General features: G+C 43.1%; 1 protein-coding gene and 1 long non-coding RNA gene across 7 annotated transcripts in view; one reads left to right on the top strand and one right to left on the bottom strand.

The window, feature by feature from the left end:
• Positions 1-2,753, bottom strand: part of LOC133069400 (uncharacterized) — an 88,767-nt gene extending 86,014 nt beyond the window's left edge. The window contains exon 1 of the long non-coding RNA XR_009695848.1: positions 2,678-2,753. This is a non-coding gene — a long non-coding RNA (uncharacterized LOC133069400). The remainder of the gene's footprint in view (positions 1-2,677) is intronic.
• Positions 2,397-23,054, top strand: part of PROX1 (prospero homeobox 1) — a 55,304-nt gene continuing 34,646 nt past the window's right edge. For 2 of the 6 annotated variants that reach the window (XM_061160963.1, XM_061160957.1), the window contains exons 1-3: positions 3,609-3,736; positions 11,046-12,839; positions 19,693-19,798. In XM_061160963.1, coding sequence (XP_061016946.1) covers positions 11,113-12,839; positions 19,693-19,798 — 1,833 coding nt within the window. In that variant the 5' untranslated portion in view covers positions 3,609-3,736; positions 11,046-11,112. Of the gene's footprint in view, positions 2,823-2,886; positions 3,091-3,608; positions 3,737-3,850; positions 3,997-4,688; positions 4,912-11,045; positions 12,840-19,692; positions 19,799-23,054 lie in introns of those variants that run through there. The other 4 variants (XM_061160958.1, XM_061160960.1, XM_061160961.1 and 1 more) reach the window with 4 other exon arrangements.

Here is a 23,054-nt window from a genome sequence, read left to right as displayed (position 1 = left end):
CTGGCGAGCCGCGAGCCTCTGCCGCCGAGGCTGGGGGGTGGAGGAGCTTTCTTGTTTGCCAAGCGGGGTACCCCGACCTCGACTCGGGCCTGCCTTCCCCTGGGAGAGATAAAGGACTTACTAGGGCTCGCAGGGAACTTTTCCCGCCGCCAGTTCCCCAGCGTAGTGTGTGCAAAACGTGCACCCGGGAGCTAGGTGCAATTGACAGAAACTTGTGGGCTAAAGTTCAAGCCGTTTCCTCCGAGAGTCTGAACCTTTTCTCTCGCTCAGCTTCCTTTCTTCCCCCCTTCCCCCCGCCTCCTTCCCTGCCCTCTTCCCTTTTAAATGTCAAACTGAGCAGATGGTTTTAAGGTGTGGAGGGCATGTAGCCTTTACTTCTGCCAGTTTAATTGTGGGCTGGCGCTATCAGGTACACACTGGGATACTTAAGGAAGATACTAGGACGACAAAGAAAAAAGGAAGTAGCGCTGATCCATTCACAGAACCCACATTTCTCCGCTCAGTACACCCGCTTACCTCGAAAGGACCCTACCAATAGAAACACTATTCCATCCAGTATCTAATGGGCATGTGGCTAGACTATTTCTGTGCCCAGTCTAAATTGTCACATCTCGATTAGAACACTTGATACAGTGGCCGATCATTGGAAGTGTGAGTCGTGTGTTTGCTAGCCTCTATGTTGTTTCCATAATGGGTGGAGGGAGTGTCTGGAGGGAGCGAAAAGGGAGAAATGAAGGCGGGGGGATGCTCAAACAAGTCTTTTTTTTTTTTTTTTCCTGATCCCCAACATTTAACCCAGCCGGCTTAATTTTTTCCCCTTCTTCTTCTTTTCAATGTTTGAATCCGGTGCCAAAAGTTTCCTACAGGGTATGGACTGGAACATACTATTGTCAGTATTCTTATTCAAAGATTAGACTTCTTGACAGATTGATGAATTTGAGGCTGAAATTGTCCCAGGAAAAGTGTGCGTGTGTGTGTGTTGTGGAATGTGGTAGTGGTGGTTGGCCAGTGTACTTGTAACACACTTCACAAACACTCTGTTGTCACGACGCAACACGATTCAACCTTTGATCTGGTTAAATTCGAGGGACACACAAAAAATACTTGTCCCCATCCTACCAAAAAAAAAAAAAAAAAGAGCGTCTTATCGATTGGGTGTGAATGTTTCTGCTTCACAGCCCTTGCAAGTCCCAGCTTTTATAGGACCTTGAAGTCATAAACGCGGTTGTCTTATTAAAAGCCCGTTTACTGTGCCGGGTGAAAGAGACATCCTCGCTGCGGCTGGAACCTTGCGCTTCAGTATTAGCAACTTTCAAATCCCAAGCAGCTCTTCAAGAGCCATATGATCTAAAGAAATCGCGCTGGTTATTTTTCGTCCAAGAAATGTCAAAACAAAGTGAATTTTCTGTGGCTTGACGCAGAAGCCCGAAATTTAAGCGCTTTAAATTTCTTACCTAGGAAACTTTAAAGTTTGTTACCCAGGCGTCAAAACGGTGTAAATCCTGCATGAAACCTTTCTCTAATCATTCTGGGGTGAGTGAGTTACTGAGCGGTAATCGGTTGGTAGTTATGTTTGTTACATCCCCCCACCCCCATAAAGGTTGCTGTACCTACAATCCAGATAACGTTGTTAGAGGTAACCAAGGACAAATATTCTTCTTCCTAACAATTTTGACAGATTAACTGGGATTCAGCCAGTACTGGTCTTCTCATATCTGATGCAGCGGAACCGACGCCAAACCTCTGGCACCTATTATTTTAATCCCAAACCTACCTGTATTGTCCACCTCTCCTTTCAAAGAAAGCCAGGGTGACATGTATTCCTGATACTAGCTACGATCATTTAAAAATGGTTTGAGGGTCCCCGCTCTCTCCTCGTGGACCACCCCAGCCCCCCTTAACCCCCCACTTTTTCTCCAGAACACTTTTTCTATGCCTTCCTCCACCCCCCGTCCGAGGAGCGCTCACTCGCTCGGCCGCTCGGCGAACTCGATCAGCGGTGTCTGAGAAATGAAGGGGAGGGGAAAAAAAAAAAAAAAGGACCTGCGTCCTGGAAGAGCGAGTGTGAGCCGAGCGGCGCTCAGCACAGCGCCCGCAGACCGCTCGCTCCGGCCGCGGGCGCAGCGAGCCGGTCGCCCCGAAGCAGCGGCTGTTGGGCGCGGGTGAGGTGGGGAGAGGGGGGGCGGAGATGGAGGCAGGGGAGGGGAGCTCGGGGCCCCTCTCCCCTCCTCTCCTCCCAGCCCCTCACCCCCACCCCTTTTACATATTTTTTTTTCCTCCTCCCAAGTTCTCTTGCCTCGCTATCCCCCCTTGAATCCGAAGGCGCCTCGCGATTGGGTGCTGGGGCCGGGTACGTCAGTCAGACTGTGACGTGCGGTCTTCCTGTTTCCTTCAGCTGTGTCTTAAAGTAAATCTTGTTGTGGAGCGGAGCCCTCAGCCGAGGGAGCGCTCGGAAATAATACACCATTGCAGCCGGGGGAAGCAGAGCGGCGCAAAAGAGCTCTCGCCGGGTCCGCCCGCTCCCTCTCCGCTTCGCTCCTCTCCTCTCCTCTCTCCCCTCTTCTCCCTTCTCACCTCTCGCCTCTCCTCCTGCGCTCTCCGCTCCTCTTCCCACCCTCTCCTCTCTCCCGTCTCCTTCTCCCCGCCGGCCCGCTCGCGCGTGCCCGCACGGACTCACCGTCCCTTGTCCAATTATCATATTCATCACCCGCAAGATCTCTCCCCGTGCGTGTGCGCGCGCGTGTCCTCCTCTCTCCGCCTGCCCCAAAAAAAAAAAAAAAAAAAAAAAAAGGCTCGGTGGGTCCCACCGCTCTCTGCACCGCGTAAGTATCTTCTCCCCCCCCTTCGCGAGTCCCCTCCCCTTTTCCAGAATCACTTGTACCGGCTTGTTCTTGAATGAGAAGACCAGAAAAAGAGACTCCCATTACTCTGACCCGTGTACACATCTATTCCTCCCACCCCCATCCCCGGGAGAAAAGGGTGTTCTTTAGATGAATCATAATTTAAGGGGGGAAAAAAATGAGCGTCTAAACAGTTTCTAAGCAGGAGCCTCAGTGGAACTCAGCGCTCCGCTCCTCCCAGTTCCTAAGAGTAAGTGATCCGCTTGGCTTTTTATTTCTTTCTCTTTCCTGCTGGTGGCTGGGGGGGTGGTGTTGGCGCTGTGTGTGTGTGGAGGGGGGAGAAGGCTGGTAGTGCTGGACTTGTCGCTGATCTTGTCACCTTTTGTGTGTGTTTCGGGGGCGGTTGGGGTGGGGGGGGACGCGGTGAGGAGGCGTTCGCTTCCTTTCCTTCTTTCTCTGGCCCTCTTCTCCGGAGAGAGGACCGCGAGGGGGACCGGGTCGCTTTTTGTTCGTCGATCCCCCGGGTCTCCTCCCCAGCTTCATCCTTCCCATCTCGCCGGGAGGAAAACTCCTGGGCTAGTCCCCACGTCCTCTCTCTTTGTCTTGTTTATTATAGCTGCCTTTCTTCCAGGCTCTTCCAATTTGCTTGTCATTTGCATACCTTTCACTTCTCCTTTTTAACCCCAGTAGAGGGCCAGGGAGTCGGGAGGAAGGGAGAGAGAGGAGGAGGAGGGGGTGGGGTGGTGGTGGGGCGCTCGGCTACTTGCCTCTCAAAACACTGTCGAAGCCGAAATGTTGAGATCGGGGTTGGAGCAGTGGAGAGATGGTCCCGGGCTACGAGCGCGGCGCCCCTCTCCTGAGCTCGCAGGACCCAGGGCTAAGTCAAGTTCAGTAGGGTAAGGTGGCACTGGAAGCCTCGGGTTGCGGGGGGCGGGGGGGTCGCGTGGTCGGAGGGGGAGCTGGGGCGCGAGCGCCGCGGGAGGATGGAAGGATCGCGGTCCGGGTGGGGGTAGGGGATGTTCTTGTCCAGCGGATCTGCTCGCAGTCAACGCCGGCGGTCGGCTCGGTTGGACTGCTTCCATCTGATCTTGGTTCGTCTGGGTGGTACCTACAATTTTGCCCCACTTCGGAGGACTGGAGAGGGAGGAATGGAGAGGTGAGCGTGATTGCTACTGGGAAGAAAAGTCCGGAGGAGGGGGAGCGGCGCGGGAAGAGCGGCTATCTTGCCTAAACAGACAGGGAGAGGGGGCGACGAGGGCAGGCTGCGGGGGTGGGGGGGAGACATTCCCCAAAGCCCCCAGTTTAGCAAGTTGTTGGTTCTTCGAGTGTACCCGCCACTTTCTCCTCGGGCTAAAACTCAACATAGGTAGAGAGTGTGGATTGGAGGGGCCGGGGGGTGGGGGGCGCGGGAGGGAAGTTAAAGGGGGAGTAGTTTTGGAGGGAGACTCACAGGTCTCCCGCCACTTTTCCACCCTTTTTTTTTTTTTTTTTCGGAAGTTCAGAGTCCTCCGGGCAGGCTGAGAAGAACTGGGAGGAGGGGTTGATCGACAGTCTTAAATAACCCAAGGAGGCAGGTTGGAGTGTGAAACTGCTGTTCTTGGCAATCCAGAACCCACTCCGCCTGGGGGAAGGCTGAGAACTCACCTGCTTGTTTTTATTTTTCCAAGAAGGTCTGGTTGTCTCCTTGAGCTTATGAAAACAGTGCGAGCACTGGGTGGCCTTCTCTCAAAGTCAAGGCTAGAAGTCTCTTCTCTTTCTCTCTCCCCACCCCACTCTCTCTCCCATCTATAACCTCCCTTACCAAAAGGAAAAAAAAAAAAAAAGTGCTTTCCTAGACTACGTAGGCAGAGGTCTATTAGCCCGAGGGCTGTGCATGGGCAGGGCCTGACAGGTGTGTTGTGTCAAGAAAGACAGGTGCAAATTTCCTCTGTGTCTCTGTGTGTCTATACCGTTCCAGACCACAGTGCGTGCTCCAGGGTTGGAGAGGTTTATGAATTTATGGTTGCCCTGGTTAATAGGATTGTCCGGGCTAATGGGAACTAGGCTGTTGTTATGTTTTGAGCCCTGCCATGTGAGTCCTTTGGTTGGGGGTGGGGGACAAGTTGGTATGTGTTTGTTTATTTTTCTTAAGGATGTTGGCAGGCTGCTAGGGAGGCTGTGTCTCAGGCTCCTGTCTGCCAGGCAGCTGAAATTACCCCCCACTTCAGGCAGCAGGTGGAGGGACATTGACTTTCTCTTTGCCTCCCTCTGGTTTACGCCTGTCTCCCAGGTCTGTGGGGGTGTTGCGGGGGAGTGATGAGAGCTTTCTTTTGTGTGTGTGTGTGTGTGTGTGTGTGTGTGTGTGATTTGGACATCCATGGGTAGTATGTGTAACTGCCAAGAATACCAAAGTCAGTTTGAAAGTGTTACTGTTGTTAACGCTTATCTTTTTAGCGTGCTTTCTCCCTGCCCAGAAAGAATAGGTATGTGCATAAACTCTTTCAAGTCGTATGTTAAATACTCTCATAAAGTAGAATGAGCCTGTCATTGTACCAGACATGTGCCAGATGTCCTAGTTAGTAGTTTGATGGAGAAGGAAAATCTCAAGTATGTGAGAGGTAACTGGTGCTTTTCTATTTGATGCAAGATGCAGGCAGTCCGCTCTCTGAAGAGTTTCTTGCAAGAACTTCTGAGCATTTTCAAAATTAAATGGGCTGTGGGTGGTGATGAAGAAAAAGGGGAGTAATTTGGTTAACCTGTCCATGTGCTACACCGTGGACCTCTTTCTGCAATAGTAAAACAGATGAAGGTAAGGACTGTGGGTTCATGTGTGAAGGAGGCTATTGAGAATTCAGTGTAGGCACTATATCTGGATTCTCAACATCTGATCTTTTATTTATTTTTTTTTCTTTCAAACAGGCTGCTTCTTGAGTTGCATAGAATTAGATTAGATGGCGAATGGTTTTTGCTGGTTGGTTTGGTTGCTTGGTGGATGATCATTGTTTCATGAAAATGAGAGTGTATGTCATTTATTCTTTCAACTTAAACATCCAAGTTCCTCCTAATACTTTTCTTGGATGCTTTTGCAGTTCTTTCATAATTAATATGTCATCTATGGATATGTTCATTCGCTTTATTTTTGATAAGTATTTTCTGTGCTGGGCACTTATTGATATTTTTATGTGTCCATTATGCAGAATTCTATTTAGTTTAATCACCACCTTGTGAGAAAAATGTCGTGCATACGTAACATGCATCTTTGTTCTCACTTTATTCATTCCCTAACATCTTTCTTCTGTAAGTAGCACTTACAATCTTAAAACATAACCTAGCTGCCAGGCGTGCTCTTTATTTATTCAAAGTGAAATAGGCCTTTTTTCATGAATTTCTTATAGGTATTGTTTGCATTTGCAACTGTTGAGATAAGGAATGGTAAAGTTCAAGATTAATAAAAGCTTATAAAATGTTAGTAATTTAATAATAGAAAGATGGATTGTGCCTGATATGTTATAATTGGATTCTAATTAAGTATCTGTATATATTGTAAAGGACATATACATAAGAAATTTCTAAAACCTTATTGCCTGGTGTATTCTAAAGCTTCAAAGGACAGTTAGAGTATTTCAGTTCTCTTCAGAAAGAAAAAAAATTGTTTCTCCTTGAAGTTATTTCTCACTCCCTTTTGTTTACTAATCTGGTGAATTATTACTTTTTAAATAAGTAGAAATGAATATTTTAGGCATGTTCCAGACAATTGCTGTTTTCATCTTGCAGGTGAAAAATGTATGGAAATTTTGATAGAATGGAGGAATTTTAAATGAAATGGTTCTGATTTGAGAACTCTATGATAGGAAAATTTAGAGTCTGTTATAAGCTTTTGACAATACAATCTTAATTAATTTAAGTATTAACTAATATCAAGTGGATTATTCACAGTAAACACCAAAGGCTTTCTTAACCTTATAGCAGGAACATCTCCAAGGAGAAAGTTGCTAATTAGCAGAAATGAACTCTTAAATACAGTTACGGGGATAGCTTGGTAGGGGGCCTGGGCGGGGGGGGGGGGGGGGGGGGGGGCCAGTGGGGTTGGGGAGGGGAGTACCTAAATCAAGTCATCTGATTTTCCCCCTTGAATTACTGATTTCCAGATGGATTCACAGGGTTCTTTGTTGGTGTTATTCCACTTGAAATTTCATAAGGGACTTAATTCAAGTAGATCAGAGGCCCACTTAAAGGTGGTTTTCTAAAAGAAGTAAAAGCATAGGCTTGAGCAATTTCTTCAAATCATTTTATCAGTCAAGACTGATAATCTATATAATCCAAGCAGGAAACTATGCCAACCGTACCTTCTTCCCCATTTCATGAAAGATTTACCTGAACTATTTGAATAAAAACCATAGTGAACACATCTTTGTACAGAATCTGGACTCCAGATAGAGGCATAAAGGTTGCACCCCCTTCCCCAAATAACTTTTTTCCCCCGAACTTTAAACTTTTATTTTGTACTGGAGTATAGCCTGTTAACACTGCTGTGCTAGGTTCAGATGAACGGCGAAGGGACTCATCCATACATAAACTTAAAGCAGAGCACTTCACCACTTTCTACTTCACGCTGCAGTGTTCCTTTGAAATCCTTGCCTGAAAATTCTTTTCTACTGACATTATCATCAGCTTCCTTAGGATTCTCCTTGTAAAGTTATCTGACATTCTTCAGATAATTCAGATTTTAATGAAGAATGTTGTGGAGTCCTTAAAATCTGACTTGAATGTACTTGGATGTTTGTTCTTCTCTTTTCTCTGGGAAGAATCTGCTAATGTTAAGATACTCCTCGTATAGAAGTTATTAAAGCATTTGTGTAGCTAGAAAACAAGTGGTACAACCCAATATTTAATAATAAAATATTCTATGTAGATTTTCATATTAATTAAAAGGAGTTTAAAGGAATAGAATATGTGTATTGATCGATAATACATTTATTTGGGTTCAAATTCTGTATCAGTATTTTTCTGCATACTTGCTGATATTGATGTTCACCAGTGCTGATCAGAAGGTTTCCCATTGCCGGGTTAAACTCAAGATTAAATATAATAAAAATCAATAATAATTGTAGTTGAAACATATGGCTTAATACATATATTAAGAAATAAGGGAATTTTAAAAAATCTTTAATGGGCAGGTTGATATCACTGATAAATTCATTCCATAGTATTCTCTAAATTCTGAACTGGGTAGTCACGGAAGCACTTTTGAACGCATTTTCAGGTGATTTAATTTATATTATAGTCATTTAACAATGCATTTTCTTGTGTGGTAAAATATTTATATATACTGTTTATGAAACATGATGCTGATAAAATACTATAGTCAAACAGTTATTTTATTTAATCTCTCCTATAGCCTCCATGGGTTATAATCTCAATGTGTATGACTCCTATACCTTCATTTTTGAATTCAGCTCAAAGCTATATGGAGAGATTTATTTATTCATGCCTATTAATATAATGCCTTGTCTTGCTGGATTATATCATTTTTCCTAGTTTTCCCATTTGTTTTGTCCTGATTGTTATGTCTCAGCTGTACATTTTACAAAAAGACTTAAAGTATGTAATTTCCCTTAGCCCCAAACAGAAACAAATTATTATTTGATCTAAGAATGCTGACCAGTTGAAAGAGAATTGCAAAAATCAGTTTCGTTTGGGGAATTTTAAAGAAGTTACAGGATAGTTTCTTCTTGTAACACCCAACGATCATGTTTAATTAACACGCATTCGCCACTGAAGATGAGCGTATCATTTCTTTCCACCTTAGAAAGAGCTCTTGGCTCAAGCATGAGGTGGGGATGCAGCTGTTGATACCTCGGCTAGAGGAGAGGAAGTGCAGTTGACGCAGAGGTAGAGGCAGCTGGGAAAGGAAGGATGGCTGTGGGTGACCTTGTGTTCATCTCTTATACCAGCATGTTGTTTCTGAGCCTCTCTCGCAGAGATGCTCTTCCTATAACAAGGGTGGGTAGGAGGAAAATCCAGATAGGATGTTAAGAGGAACAGGGGAAGAAAATACTGCAGAAAGTTTATTCAACATTTTGATTGGAGATCTGTGTGCTTTTCAGGTGCTATTAAGGGGAAAATGATTTACACACAAAAAGACAAGAGGTAAAATTTTTAAAGAATGGCAATGAACTCTCTTTTTGAAAAGCTGATATATACACACAGAGTCCTCCTTGCAAAGACTTCCCCCTCAATATGCGAGTCTTTCTGAGGTTTAAAATAATTCATCTTTTTTCTTGTTTGTCTGTTTCCCCCCCTTTTTTCTCTCACTTTACAGCTGTACCTGATTTATCAGATCTAACATGTTAGTGAAATATTTGCCATTGGATTCTTGTATTACTGAAGCCAATTTCATTTATTAATGTGTGAGGGGTCACAATCATCTTGAATTTAATTTTGAACCCTAATGCTGAAGTTATCAAGATCTGATTCCATTCCAAGTTTAGGAAATTTCATCCTGAGGCACACAAAAACTATTTTACCCTCAAGCATCCAAAAAAACATATAAAGAAGCATCGTGTTGCTTTCTTGACACTCTGAACCAGGTTTTATTTAAAGGTTGCATCTTCATAGGAATACTGGGAACAAGGGTTGCAGGATGACATCTTTGTTGCTTAAAAAAAAAATACACATTGCCATCTAAGCATTGAGCTTTTTCTTGATTTTTACAGGTTATTTCATGCTGAAATTATGCCTATTTGCATGGATAGTCATTCTTTAAAACTAGCCACAGATGCAGTCCTAGGGAGCACGTAGATGTTTTTACAGGTGAACCGAAAGAGATGGGAGCTCTTCCAAACACTCTGCACGCTGCCTTTGGCAATAGACCCTGTTATTGTGAAGATGTGCTCTGTTAAGCAAACGTGAAGTTTAATATTAGATAAACCCCGTGTGAAAAAAAAAATATTTTCATTTTCTTCTTAAAACGTCCATTGTAAGCAAGGAGATGTGACATCTTAACGTTTAGACAGAATTGGGGTTAGCATCACTGGTTAACACCACAAAATATGTCAAGTGCCTTTTGTAAAATGCAAGGAAGGATATTCTCTTTTTATATTGTGTTCCTAAGAAACAATGGAAGTTCATATGCAGAGACAGTATTTCCCTTTCTCACATAGTTCATTGACATTATCTTCTTTCTTCTTTATGTATCTCCTTTCAGTCTTTTTTTTTTTTTTTAATGTTTTAATTTGGCATGAGAAATAAGATTCACAAATGGTGTATGTTAAAGAGTTTCTTCAGGCATTTGAAGTATTATTTTGGCAGATTATAGGAAAAAAAAACACAAAAACTAGTACTGATGATGTATTTATCCTTGCCTAACTCAATTTATTGTTCCACGTATGGATTTCTAAAATGTGATAATGTCCTTCTTTTGCACTGAGTCCAACTTTAAAATTTAAGTCATCAAAAAGACAAGATAAAAATTTATAAATATCCTTATACTTACATTAAAATCCAGCAACAGACACCATCTTCAGATGTGATTTTTAGTAATAAAAAACCCCGCATATCTGTGCTAAATAAGCAGGCTTGTAAAATGAGTATTTGTGCATTTATTTCCATGTTAAATTGACCATTTGTGTTGGAAAGATGCTGATGGGAGTGTTCTCTTCCCCATTTCACATATGACAAAAATATTTTAAAATTCAGTAATAAAGGGTGTATGTGAAATATTTGCATTCTTTAGACTCGTTTCCCCTTAATAGCATTAAAGCCACAGTAATTCTATGGCAGAAATGGAATTTTTCATTCAGATTTCATGCATCCTCAAAATTTAACCTTATTTCTTAAGTATGGACCACTTTTATCTGCTTTTGTAATATGAATCTCAGTGCCCAAAATTTAATCAATTGGTTGTCAGAGGCTGTGTTCTTATAATCTACTGTTTCTTCTGAAGATAAACAGTATCATTTTAGGCATTTGTGAAAGAGAATCATATTACTGGTGCTTAAGCAGTTTTTGCTTTTTTTTTTTTTAATCTTAATCCATCTTAAACCAGTGGAGCAGAAATATTTAAAAATGTTTCATTTCAAGCAGAGTGCATAATAAATTGCAATAATTGTAATGTGCCATAAATCCCAGAGCCTATGCATTTTGCATTTGATTCAGGATTGAGGTCAGGAAATTTGGAGAAATTTAAAGAAAATGATTCATCAGTCCTTTTGTTCTGTTGGCCAGGGTCCCGGGATTCTTGAGCTGTGCCCAGCTGACGAGCTTTTGAAGATGGCACAATAACTGTCCAGTGATGCCTGACCATGACAGCACAGCCCTCTTAAGCCGGCAAACCAAGAGGAGAAGAGTTGACATTGGAGTGAAAAGGACGGTAGGGACAGCATCTGCATTTTTCGCTAAGGCAAGAGCCACGTTTTTTAGTGCCATGAATCCCCAAGGTTCCGAGCAGGATGTTGAGTATTCAGTGGTGCAGCATGCAGATGGGGAGAAGTCAAACGTACTCCGCAAGCTGCTGAAGAGGGCGAACTCGTATGAAGATGCCATGATGCCTTTTCCAGGAGCAACCATAATTTCCCAGCTGTTGAAAAATAACATGAACAAAAATGGTGGCACAGAGCCCAGTTTCCAAGCCAGCGGTCTCTCTAGTACAGGCTCCGAAGTACATCAGGAGGATATATGCAGCAACTCTTCAAGAGACAGCCCCCCAGAGTGTCTTTCCCCTTTTGGCAGGCCTACTATGAGCCAGTTTGATATGGATCGCTTATGTGACGAGCACCTGAGAGCAAAGCGCGCCCGGGTTGAGAATATAATCCGGGGTATGAGCCATTCCCCCAGTGTGGCATTACGGGGCAATGAAAATGAAAGAGAGATGGCCCCGCAGTCTGTGAGTCCCCGAGAAAGTTACCGAGAAAACAAACGCAAGCAGAAGCTGCCCCAGCAGCAGCAGCAGAGTTTCCAGCAGCTGGTTTCAGCCCGCAAAGAACAGAAGCGAGAGGAGCGCCGACAGCTGAAGCAGCAGCTGGAGGACATGCAGAAACAGCTGCGCCAGCTGCAGGAAAAGTTCTACCAAATCTACGACAGCACCGATTCTGAAAATGATGAAGATGGTAACCTGTCTGAAGACAGCATGCGCTCCGAGATCCTGGAGGCCCGGGCCCAGGACTCGGTGGGGAGGTCAGACAATGAGATGTGCGAGCTGGACCCGGGGCAGTTCATCGACCGAGCCCGGGCCCTGATCCGGGAGCAGGAAATGGCCGAAAACAAGCCCAAGCGGGAAGGCAGCCACAAAGAACGAGACCCCGGGCCCAACTCGCTGCAGCCCGAAGGCAAACACTTGGCCGAGACCTTGAAACAGGAACTGAACACTGCCATGTCGCAAGTGGTGGACACGGTGGTCAAAGTCTTCTCGGCCAAACCTTCCCGCCAGGTTCCTCAGGTCTTCCCACCGCTGCAGATCCCCCAGGCCAGGTTCGCAGTCAACGGGGAGAACCACAACTTCCACACCGCCAACCAGCGCCTGCAGTGCTTTGGCGATGTCATCATTCCGAATCCCCTGGACACCTTTGGCAACGTGCAGATGCCGGGTTCCACAGACCAGACCGAAGCGCTGCCCCTGGTGGTCCGCAAAAACTCCTCGGACCAGTCTGCCCCCGGCCCCCCGGCCGGCGGACACCACCAGCCCCTGCACCAGTCGCCCCTGTCGGCCACCGCGGGCTTCACCACGTCCACCTTCCGCCACCCCTTCCCCCTCCCCTTGATGGCCTACCCGTTTCAGAGTCCAATAGGTGCTCCCACCGGCTCCTTCTCGGGGAAAGACCGAGCCTCTCCTGAATCCTTAGACTTAACTAGGGAGACCACGAGTCTGAGGACCAAGATGTCGTCGCACCACCTGAGCCACCACCCCTGTTCACCAGCACACCCACCCAGCACCGCGGAAGGGCTCTCCTTGTCTCTCATCAAATCTGAGTGTGGCGATCTTCAAGACATGTCTGAGATCTCACCGTATTCGGGAAGTGCAATATCCTTTCATTTGCCCTCCCCCCCCCCCCCCCCACCCCAAAGAGAAAACAAACTGAAACCAAGAAGGCTTCCCCCCGAGGTCAGGTTTACCCAAGGTTTTAGAGTCATGTAGATTCCTGTCTTCTCCAGTCTGTTCTCTTTATTCGGAGTCGTAGGCTTTTATCAACACGTGCGTGGCACTTCTGGTTGCACAAAAGTGTTACAGGAAACCAACATGCCTGCAACTTTCACAAGTTGTTGATTGCCTGCAAGCGCTCCTATTTCATCTGTGATTTTGCAGCCGTGTTTTTTCCTGCTGTTTCTTCCCGTATTATCTTCTTCTTCTTTTTTTCCCCCCAAGAGTATTTTTAGAGCATGGGGGAGGGGGGAAATCTCAGTGTAATATTGCACTCATTGCATTTTAACATAGCAAGTTTTATAGTGGAGTAAAGTCAGTTTCGAGATCCCCAAGATTCCATAAGAAAATTCTCCCTTTAGCCATCTAGAAGGCTCCTGGTTCGTTTAAAGAAGGCCTGATTAAATCTCATGAGGAACACTTTGCTGGTGGGAGTCTGCAGTGGGAGAAAGATGAATGTGGATGGGGAGTTAGATGCTCTCCTTATCTTTAAGGGGGATTTTTTTTTTTTTTTTTTAGGGAAATATACAGGTACTGATTTATTCAGACGACATCCGTCTCTCTCGTTCTCCCAAGGTCTGTTCTTCGGGTCTGGTGCAGCTGCCTCTATGCATGATTAACCTCTGTTCAGCCATACACAGAAATCTTTTGTCCTAACATACACAAAGCAAATTATTTTGGAAAGCGAGAGAGCACAATTAAATATAAAACTCAGCTGTATTCAACTTTAAAAATGCCTCTTTTTAGGTCTCTTTTATATTTTGAACCTGACTTTTGAAATGCCAGTTATATTTTTTCATTAGACCTGTCCTGAACTCTAGTTATTTTTAACTCGTGATTTTTTTTTTTTTTTCTCTATAAATTGGTCCTTTTAGTAAATTTTTTAAAAATTGTGTGGTTGATGTTTTGGGGGAGTAGAATAGTAGCATTTGGAGGCAAGTAGAGGCATGTTTCTTTTATAAGAAATTGCCAGATGGATATAAAATTTAGCTATTAAGTTGGCTGCTGCTAACGTGAGGGTTTTGAGCAATCGTCTTGATGACTAGAGACTGGCATTTTCATATCTAACCCCACTCCAGAGGCTGCCATGTAAGGGCAAAGTCCCAGCTGTGGTAGAAATGTGTTTTCCTTGATATGAAGGTCATCTTTTCCAGCCAACTCAGGATAGCAGTGAAGATTTCTGGTAAGGTGAATGTGTGATACACATGTGAGACCCACTTGGGCAGTTAAGTACAGAGTCTCTTTCTGTAGAGAGGAAGAAGAGGATAATGTCTGGAGGGAAAGATGTGAGGACTTAAGACATAAATAGATGAGTCATGGTTTGGTTGCTGATTTACAAATCTAACTTTCGGAGATCTGAGGTTGAATCCCCCAGTCTTGAATCAAAGCTGTGCCAGGCACCATGTCATACACCATAAGCAGGCAACAAACATTGGTCAAATTGAAATATTGGTGATGAGAAAGGCGACGTACAAAGACACAGGCATTGATTTTTTATTTTATTTTTTTTACGCTTCTCAGGAGAGTGTCTTCTGGGGCTCATACCAGGCTCATGTCCAGGGCCAGACCCCATTGCTCCTTGGAGATCTCTTACTTCATTTTGAAGCCAGTTGTAGTGATGGTGGGTTCTCTCTCCCCTCACTCTCTCTGTCACACACACACACACACACACACACACACACACACACACACACACCCATTTGGATGACTATTTGAAGCCAGGTTTCAAAGTCTTATAAGGCCATACTTAACTCTTGAACTCAAGATGCTGGATTCTGGTGGTGGTTTTTTAAATAAGTTGAATCTTCTAAGAAAACCATCTTTGGGTTGCTCTAAATGTTGCCTATGCTCTCTGTCTCACCCTCTCTAAATCCCCTGAGGAATTTTGAGGATTTGAATAGAAAGAACTTCCTTTTCTTTCTATACATATCAAAGGCTTTAAAGAGAATTTAGTTGCTTCTTCTTCAAAGGAATGAATAACTTCTCTCTCTTATGGTAGAAGATTCTGCTCAACAGGGATGGTTTGGAAACACCTGTGTTCCTATGAAATACTAGTTGCTTACACCTGGAGTTATTTCTTATGTGTCGCTAAATAGTTTTGGCCTCTTCCTGCAATTAATGATTACATTTCCTTCCTGCTGGCCTTCCAGCTTCTGTTTCTTTCTTTTTTCCCCTCCACAACCTCGCCCTGTTAACCATTTATCTCTTTGCTCTATTATTTCTCAGGAAAAAGATAGGCGAGTACCATTTTCTGGAGTCTACACAGTTCTGAAGGCCGTGAGAACAGGAGTGTTTGTTGGGAGACTGGATCTCCTTTTCTACCATCTTGTGTGGCCATGAGTTCTTCCCTTGACTTTCCTGATGATGGTGCCTAGGCAAAATTCTCAAGCTTTTAGTTTAAAGAACTCTCTAGGAATCAGAGCAAGCAAGCGGACTTCAGTTTAAGTAGACAAGGCCATATCCGAAACTGTTAGGCAGTTATCCTTTGAAAAGCTCCATCAAAATGAGGAGAAATGGGATGAAATGGTATCTTCATGATTGCCATTATTGCTTTTCTCTTTAGTTCATGGCTTTCCAAACTGTAATGGATAACTGAATACTTAAGGAACGATTCTTTCCCACCCCAAAGGCATCATCTGTTTCTTTGAACAAAGGAGCCCAGATAAGAACTATCAAGGACACCAGCTTATCAGATAAATCCATTCCAAGCCCTGCGCATTAAGCATATATGTTCTATGTCATGAAATGCACTACCTTGGTATCTTTTCTGATAGAAAGGCAGTAGTGAATGTGTGCATGGTAAACTGAATGTCAGTGCACCTGCCCCAAAAGCTCATGTCTTGGATATAAAAAATTTGTTCAGTGTCTTTGCAAATGAATCTATTTAATCAAATATTAAGTTTTATTCAAATTCCAAAAGAAACAGCCAGCCAATTGTTTTTCCTCCTGATGTTCCTTGTCATTCATCCTCTTTGCATCTCAAGAAAAATAGCCTTGTTCGGGCCTCAAACATTTGCATGCACCCAAGTAAAGCCCAAGAGCCATGTTCCAAGCGTGGTTAAGACGTGCAGGTGAAGAAACGGAGACTCTGCAGCCCGGCAGCCAGCTTTCCCTGTTGGACTTTTAGGGAGAATGTTAAAAAATACTTGAGGTTCAAAAAGGAAAATGGCTTAATAATTTGAAGCTAAAAATCCACCCAGAAAACCTGAATTCAAAGTGAATTTCTAAAATATGAATGAATCCGTAGAAGTTGATTTTTTACAATTTTGGAAGTCATGTGGGGCCACAGGAGTTCTATTAGGTGTATTATCTGTAGGGAAACATGACTGTTAAAGACTGGAAGACTCTGGGTTCCTCTCTTCTCCCTCCCTCTGATTATGAAGTAAGTACATTTAAAAATAATCCATAAACTACACATCCCATTGATTATGTTAAACTTCTTAGTGGAGCCACAACTGGCTCTCTCCCTTTATGAAATGTGAGAATTTAGATCTTTTCTGCCCATTTAAGGTGTCTAAGGAGGAAAAGTCTCTTAGAAACATAGCAAATCAGAGCTTAAGGAGAAAGCTAAAATCCTCCAGATTTCAAAAACGTTTGAGAATTAGTACTCCCGATCTTTTTGGTTGGCCCTGCAGCACGTAAAACCTCTAGGCACAATTCAGGATTCAGCTGGGGAAAAAAAAGAATTTTCTTCCTGCAGCCTTCACAACCTATTATCCTCCCATTTGCCTTTTTGCTGCCTCCGCTGCTCCTGCGGCTGTTGTTTAGGTGAGGTTATATCGTGCTTGGTAAACAGACAACACTTACATCCTCAGGTTGTTTGAACACCGTTTTAGGTTCAGCTGCAGTCCCCTACTTCTCTGATCTTTTATATTCCCCAGCAGATGTCTTTCATTAATTTATGGATTTATCATCTTTTCTTCTTTTTTTTCTTTTTCTTTTCCTTTTTTTTTTTTTACACCTGGCAGCTGTCTCAAGTTTCAGCAGTTATTGTCTATTTTGCATTATACATAGAATTGAATGTCATCTGTCTTCACAAAGCTATGGCTAAGAGAATTGAGGCAAAGCCACATGAGCTGCCGGGACAGATCTTGTTTGCGCTCCATCCCCCCTCACCCCACCCCCCCCCCCTTTACCTCCTTAATATTTATTTGTGCTCATTTTCTTTCCTGGCCTTGAATGGAGCTTAGCTCGTGTTCAGTACAGCTGTATGTTTACTGAATCTATTCCATCATGAGTCATTGTGCGTGTGTAAGTATCCTGGAAACAGCTAGTGCTTTCTTGGAAGAACAGTTGCTTTTCAGCACAAGCACTTAAAAGGGAAATTAACCAATTGGTCAGTTCAGATTTATTTTGAGGAGGAAAAAAAAAGGATTATCTAACTGTTGGCTTTTAAATCTTTCATTAGCTATTTTTAATAGTTTATTAGAAACATATATTTTATGGGAATTTTATCTTCATTACACGATGAGCAAGAAATAAAGATGTATTCTGTGTTCCGTTGCCACTGATCGATTCCAAGTATTTCCAACAGGAAGCATTTTAAAGCAAAAAAAAAAAAAAAAAAAGGACTTGAGAAATTCAAATTAGGATGATTTTGTCATGAAATAAAAAGCCTCTAAATCCCAATCAAAAGAAGATGGATACTTTGCTCTTTTGTTTTTTTTTTAATAAAAATGATGAAAACATCTTAGCATAATTTAAAGACATTGAAAGCTCCAGGAAGTTTTGGTGGCTCAAGAAATCTCTGAGAGCCGCAGCAAAGCAGTTTGCTTTGTGTGAGACCAAATTTGAAAAGATTTGGGACTTTTCCCCGCTAATAATTAAATGTACCAGGTTGTTTGAATGTAGCCGGTCTGAAAGAACAGATTAGAACCCAGATCTGAGCATGTTTGTTGAAGTTTGGACTTGCCTAAAACTCTTATCACGAGGCAATAGGAGACAGCTTGCAACTATTATTTCACTTATCCATTTGGACAGATGGTCCTGAAGTGTGCCGGGCTCCTTTAGTCCCCTCTCTCGGTCTAATGGAGGTTACTGGAGGGCCTTTCAGCTCTTTCCTTGGCACAAGAAGTATGTCAGTCATAAATTATCGTCTTTGTAATCATTAAGGATCTCAAACAAAAACACAAGTTCAGTTAAGCTGCTTTGGCTTACAGATCTCACATCAAGATTTCTTTCTTCGGTGTTTAGTGTTTATTTTCAGTGAAAACAAAAGGCATTAACTTTTCAATTCACAGACCAAGGTGATCTTTTTCAAATTGCATGATACTAAAGGGAATGCTAATTGATCAAATTCTCAGCATTATATTTGGTTAAGCCTCCTCTTATACGTAGTCAAGAGCTTATCAATATTAATTCAATTATGCTTCTCTAGGAACTTTCAGGTTTCCCCCTCTGTTCCTGAGGTTGGGCACGCTGTACTTGATGGAGGTCATTTAGAAACCTTTGCCTTTCTTAAATATCTGTGTTTATTTGACCTTGCTTCATGTGGTGTGAAATGGTTGTGGAGCTTGTTAGCCAAGTGTGTGTGTGCTTGTGCATGTGTGCATACAACCACACATGCACATTTTCTTTTCTTCTTTTTCCTTATTTTTTTTTTTTTTCTCGGATTCTCTTTTAAGAGAAAATCCTTAGAGGAGCTTCTAGGAAGGACCCTTAATTGACCTTGTGGGGGACCACATTGATTTTCTCCACGTGCGTCTTCATTTCTGATAAATTATAAAGCCATTAATTTGCTGAGGAAATGGCAGGGCCAGGCTGCGGCACAGATGTGACCAGAACCATCCCCGCTCCGAGTGTGCTGAGGAGTGCCAAGAATCTGGGGGAGAATCAGGAAGCCGGGATTGTTATGGTTAGCCTCACATTCTCTTGGGAACTGTTTTAGTTGCTGCTGTTTACAGATCTAAAAGGTAATGATGTTTCCAGATAAATAGGCCTTCTTATTTTGGGTAAGTGGCCATTTATTGATCTGCTAACCCACATTTATTGATTTGTTAGCCCCAACCACTGTGCCACTCTCCAAGGAGTTAACTATAAATCCAGGAGAGGCAAATTGTATTTGGTTTTGGATCCTTGCTTTAACAAAAGCAACACCCCCTCCCTGTTCTCTCAGTACCCAAACTACCCCTCCCAAGTTTTAGCTATTATTGAAAAGGAAAACAATTAACAAGATATAATAATAAGATAGGAAGAAAGTGAGTCAAGATGCTCCGTTATATTAGCACTAAAAGGTAAAATGTGAAGCTTGCCTAACAGTGATCAAAATAATGCATTTTATATTTTCACTTACATTAGTATAATAATTGGATGTCAACTGCAGAGAGCAAAGAGAAGAACAAACAGAACTGTAATGCAAAGAAGGAAAAAAAACTCTCATGATAAGAGTTGTGCAATACCTGTTGGACGCATTTGTCTCCTTAGCAACAAGTGACCATATAGATAGCCTCAGGACCTCAAACAGGGGGAATAAATGTTTTGCCATCCTCACCAGGAAGTCACCAAGATCCCACAACTCAATTGTGCATCCTCACTGTTGTGTTTGGCAATTTCTGACCAGCAATGTTCATTCTGAGCCAGCAACAGCAAGTTAGTGATGAATTCCATGGCCAGAGTCCTTTATCTTCCAGAATTCCCGTGGCTACTGGGTGGGCCTCCAGACTCCTGGCAGGGGGGAGGGAGGGATGGTAGGTACCTGCGTTTCAAGAAATTATCTCCTTAACCAATTGCATCCTACATGCAGGAAGGATTGTCACCCAATCACTTGAAAAAAGCAAAGCTCATGTTCTTTTATACCCGTTATCCCAGCTCCAACATGCTGAAGACCTACTTCTCTGATGTAAAGGTAAGGACATTTTTCAGTATTTATGTTTTCAATTTCTGTGCATGAGGTAGTAATTTGAACTCTTAGAAGTTAATGGAGATGAGTATGGGGTCGTTTAGTGAATACACCTGTGTTGTAATTGATTTAATGCACTTGTCCTTCGGTCCAAAGCTGTGCCAAGCAAGGAGGCTCCTTGTGTATTAAGGCCAAAGGACTGAGCGCACGGATTTTCGTTCTACTCCCGGAAACTTCTCCTCTGTCATTATATGTCTTAATAACTTCTTGGAAGAAATTTCAGCTGGTCCTGGAGGGATGCGCTTTAGAGAATTTTTTTTTTCCCTCCCCTTAGCCACAGTGAACTGTTTCTGTTTTCGTTTCTGTTAGTTTCCCCATATTTGTGCTTAGGAAAGCAAACTCTAGCACCTCTTTTTCCCCACTGTCGAAAGGAGCGTACATTGAAATTCTCTCTGCAGTAGCTGCTTAAAAACAAAAGTGATGATTGTCTCTTATTTACAACTTAATTTGTTGTTGATGTAGAGTACACTGAGCATAAGGAGAATGAATAAAGTGACAGATTCAGGACACATTATTCAAATGAGGATGTGAAAGCTGTCGGCCTACAGCTGCAGCCTCCCTCATTCTACAGAATATGGGGACCTCCTGGTTCTGTGTGTGTGTGTGCGTGTGCGTGTGTGTGTGCGCGCGTGCGTCTGTGTCTGTGTGGGGGTTTTAAGTAATTGTTTGCAGCAACTTGATGTTGTGTTAATCATCTGTAACTTTTTAAAACAGAGATTGGGTTTTGATGATGATAATGACACGCCTGGTATCATTATCCAAGGAATTCAATAAACATTACATTAGCTGAGATTAGTTTATTAGGGCTGGGTACTCTTCCCACCCCCCCACCCTCCCCTGCCCACCCCCCGTGTGTAAAGTTCTTATCTCTGCCATGGAGAAGCCATGAGCTGCCGAAACGTACTCCTTTCTCCAGCGCTCCCCTCCCTCGGCGGTGGGTTTTGTGCCCGATGCCCGAGTTGCATCACTGGCCCCCTTTTGCAGGCCGACCCATTGCAGGCTCTCCTTCACCCATGTTTTACTTGGCCTTGAAAGAAAAGTTCTGTTTTCCGTCCTGTTGTGCTTTTGAATTGTGCAGCAACTTCAGCCTTTTATCTCTCTCCTTCCCTGGCCGAGCTCCTTAAGTGGAAGGCGTGTTTCCTCCTCATTCCGTGCCAGCAGACTCGGCAGCATGGGAAGGCAGAGACAGGCAGGAACTTGAACGGCTGGTTAAGCATCTTTAGTCAAAGAAAGGTCGAGGGCCACAGTGGGCCGGGATGGGGTTTGAACCTTGGTGGGGCACCATTGGAAGCTGACAGATTGAAGGACATTTGCCCATTGGCTGAGAAGCGACCAGTTTCTAGGGCCTAGTTCTTCCAGGAACCCTCCCAATACTTTAGTTCTAGGAGGGGAACATGGAGCAGAGGAAGAAAATTGTTACTGTGTGTGTGTGTATATGTGTGTGTATGTATGTATAGGTGTCCGTGTTACCTCCATCACTCCTCTTGGTACAGTGATCTGCAGTGTTGTGATATAATAAAACAGTGCTTTATATTATCTCCATAGCACCCGTCAACCAGAAAAAGTCCAAAGAGCTTTACAAACTGCATACATAGGGATCACTCACCTGTGATTGAAATGCAGCCACCTAGAGGGTGGGAATCAGCAGCGTTTCTGAGCCCGCAGTGCTACTCAACAGTAGATGCAGATATTAATACTAGAAGCATTCATGTTTTTGCCCATGTGTGGTGGGGGGAAGGTCAAGGGTGGGGGAGACTGTTGATTTGTAGCTTTATAAATACCAGATGCTGTAAATCAACAAGAAATTGTTCCCATTCCTTTAGAATACATTTAGTCATTCAGCTTTGCAAATAATCACTCACTCTATGTAAATAACAATTAAATACCTGGATGACTATTTCATTTTTTAAAAAAGCACTAATATTCAGATTATAGATTCTATCCATACTCTGTCCATACTGGAAGAGAAGGCTGTTAGAGTGTATGTGAGCCTGGTTAACTCCCAATTATCTACTCTAATGGAGGGGAAAGAGTAGGGCATATAATGCAAAGCAGAAAATCACCAAAGGTCATTTCTCTTTTATTTTTGGAAAGAATTATACATTTTTAACTTTCCTAATTGTGTTTTCTCTTTGGCTAGTAATAAATGAATTTGTATTCCCTGAGCTTACACTAATGATAGTGGAAAATCATGCCTAGAAAGGCCAGGATAGTCCAGGAAAAGGGTTCCAGAAATTTTCTAGAAAACAATGGCAGAGCATTCTTGGATTTCTTTAATATTAAGGAAAATTCAGAATTTGAATGTTGATGATGCATATACTCATGTGTATTACATATATATGTATGTAAGTATATATGTATTTAGTGTATTTGTGTGTATACATATATACACACACACATACATATCTTTATTGGATGCAGATATGTAAATGTGGATGCTTATATGTAAGGCTGAAATAACTAGGATTTTCTCTATATATAAACATATGATCCAAAATTTTATTTCAGTCCAGATTTAAGAAACCACAGAATTGGAAGATTCCTAGTTATTGTGGAAGAGGCCTTAGAGCTTTATCAGAGATGAAACCCTGCATCTTAGATCTTGAAAAGGACATATCCATGTGTCTCTGAACCAAGCACTATTTGTCTCAATGACACATGTGTGTAGTTGTTTGTGGTCACATACATGAAGAGAAAATTCCTAATGCTAGCAAAACATCCCTTTCTAAATCATAAAGTCACTTCGTTTCAAATAGTTGTTAGAGGCTCATTTTGCAAGTGAAAAACCAAGACACACAACCCAAGTGGAAAATCCATTGGTGAATAAGCTAGGGTGCAGCTACCCATCTCAGACACAGTTGGGAGACAGTGCTGGGCTGAGTGAGTCTCCAGCCAGTGCCAGACAAGACCCGCCAAGACAATGCTCCCTCCCTTGTATCTGTCTTTGGAAGGGAGACTATTATGCTTCATTCTCCACAAACAACTTCTGTTTGGGAAAAAAAGAGATAGGAGGAAATCCCATACAACTCCGAGATGTTGACTTGATGAGAAAAGTTGTACGATGAATAGATACATATATATATCTCATCGGATAAAACCAGGGCCATCTTAGTTTAACTCCCAGAGTGAGACACTCAAACAAAGTTCTGCATCCTCACAGAGAGTCTAACTTAATTCCCTTACTCCAGCATTCAGCCCGACA

This window comes from Dama dama, chromosome 14 (assembly GCF_033118175.1).
Source record: "Dama dama isolate Ldn47 chromosome 14, ASM3311817v1, whole genome shotgun sequence".
Taxonomy (NCBI): Eukaryota; Metazoa; Chordata; class Mammalia; order Artiodactyla; family Cervidae; genus Dama; species Dama dama.
Note: the sequence above shows the minus strand (reverse complement) of the source record. Positions and strands in the feature narration are given on the sequence as shown.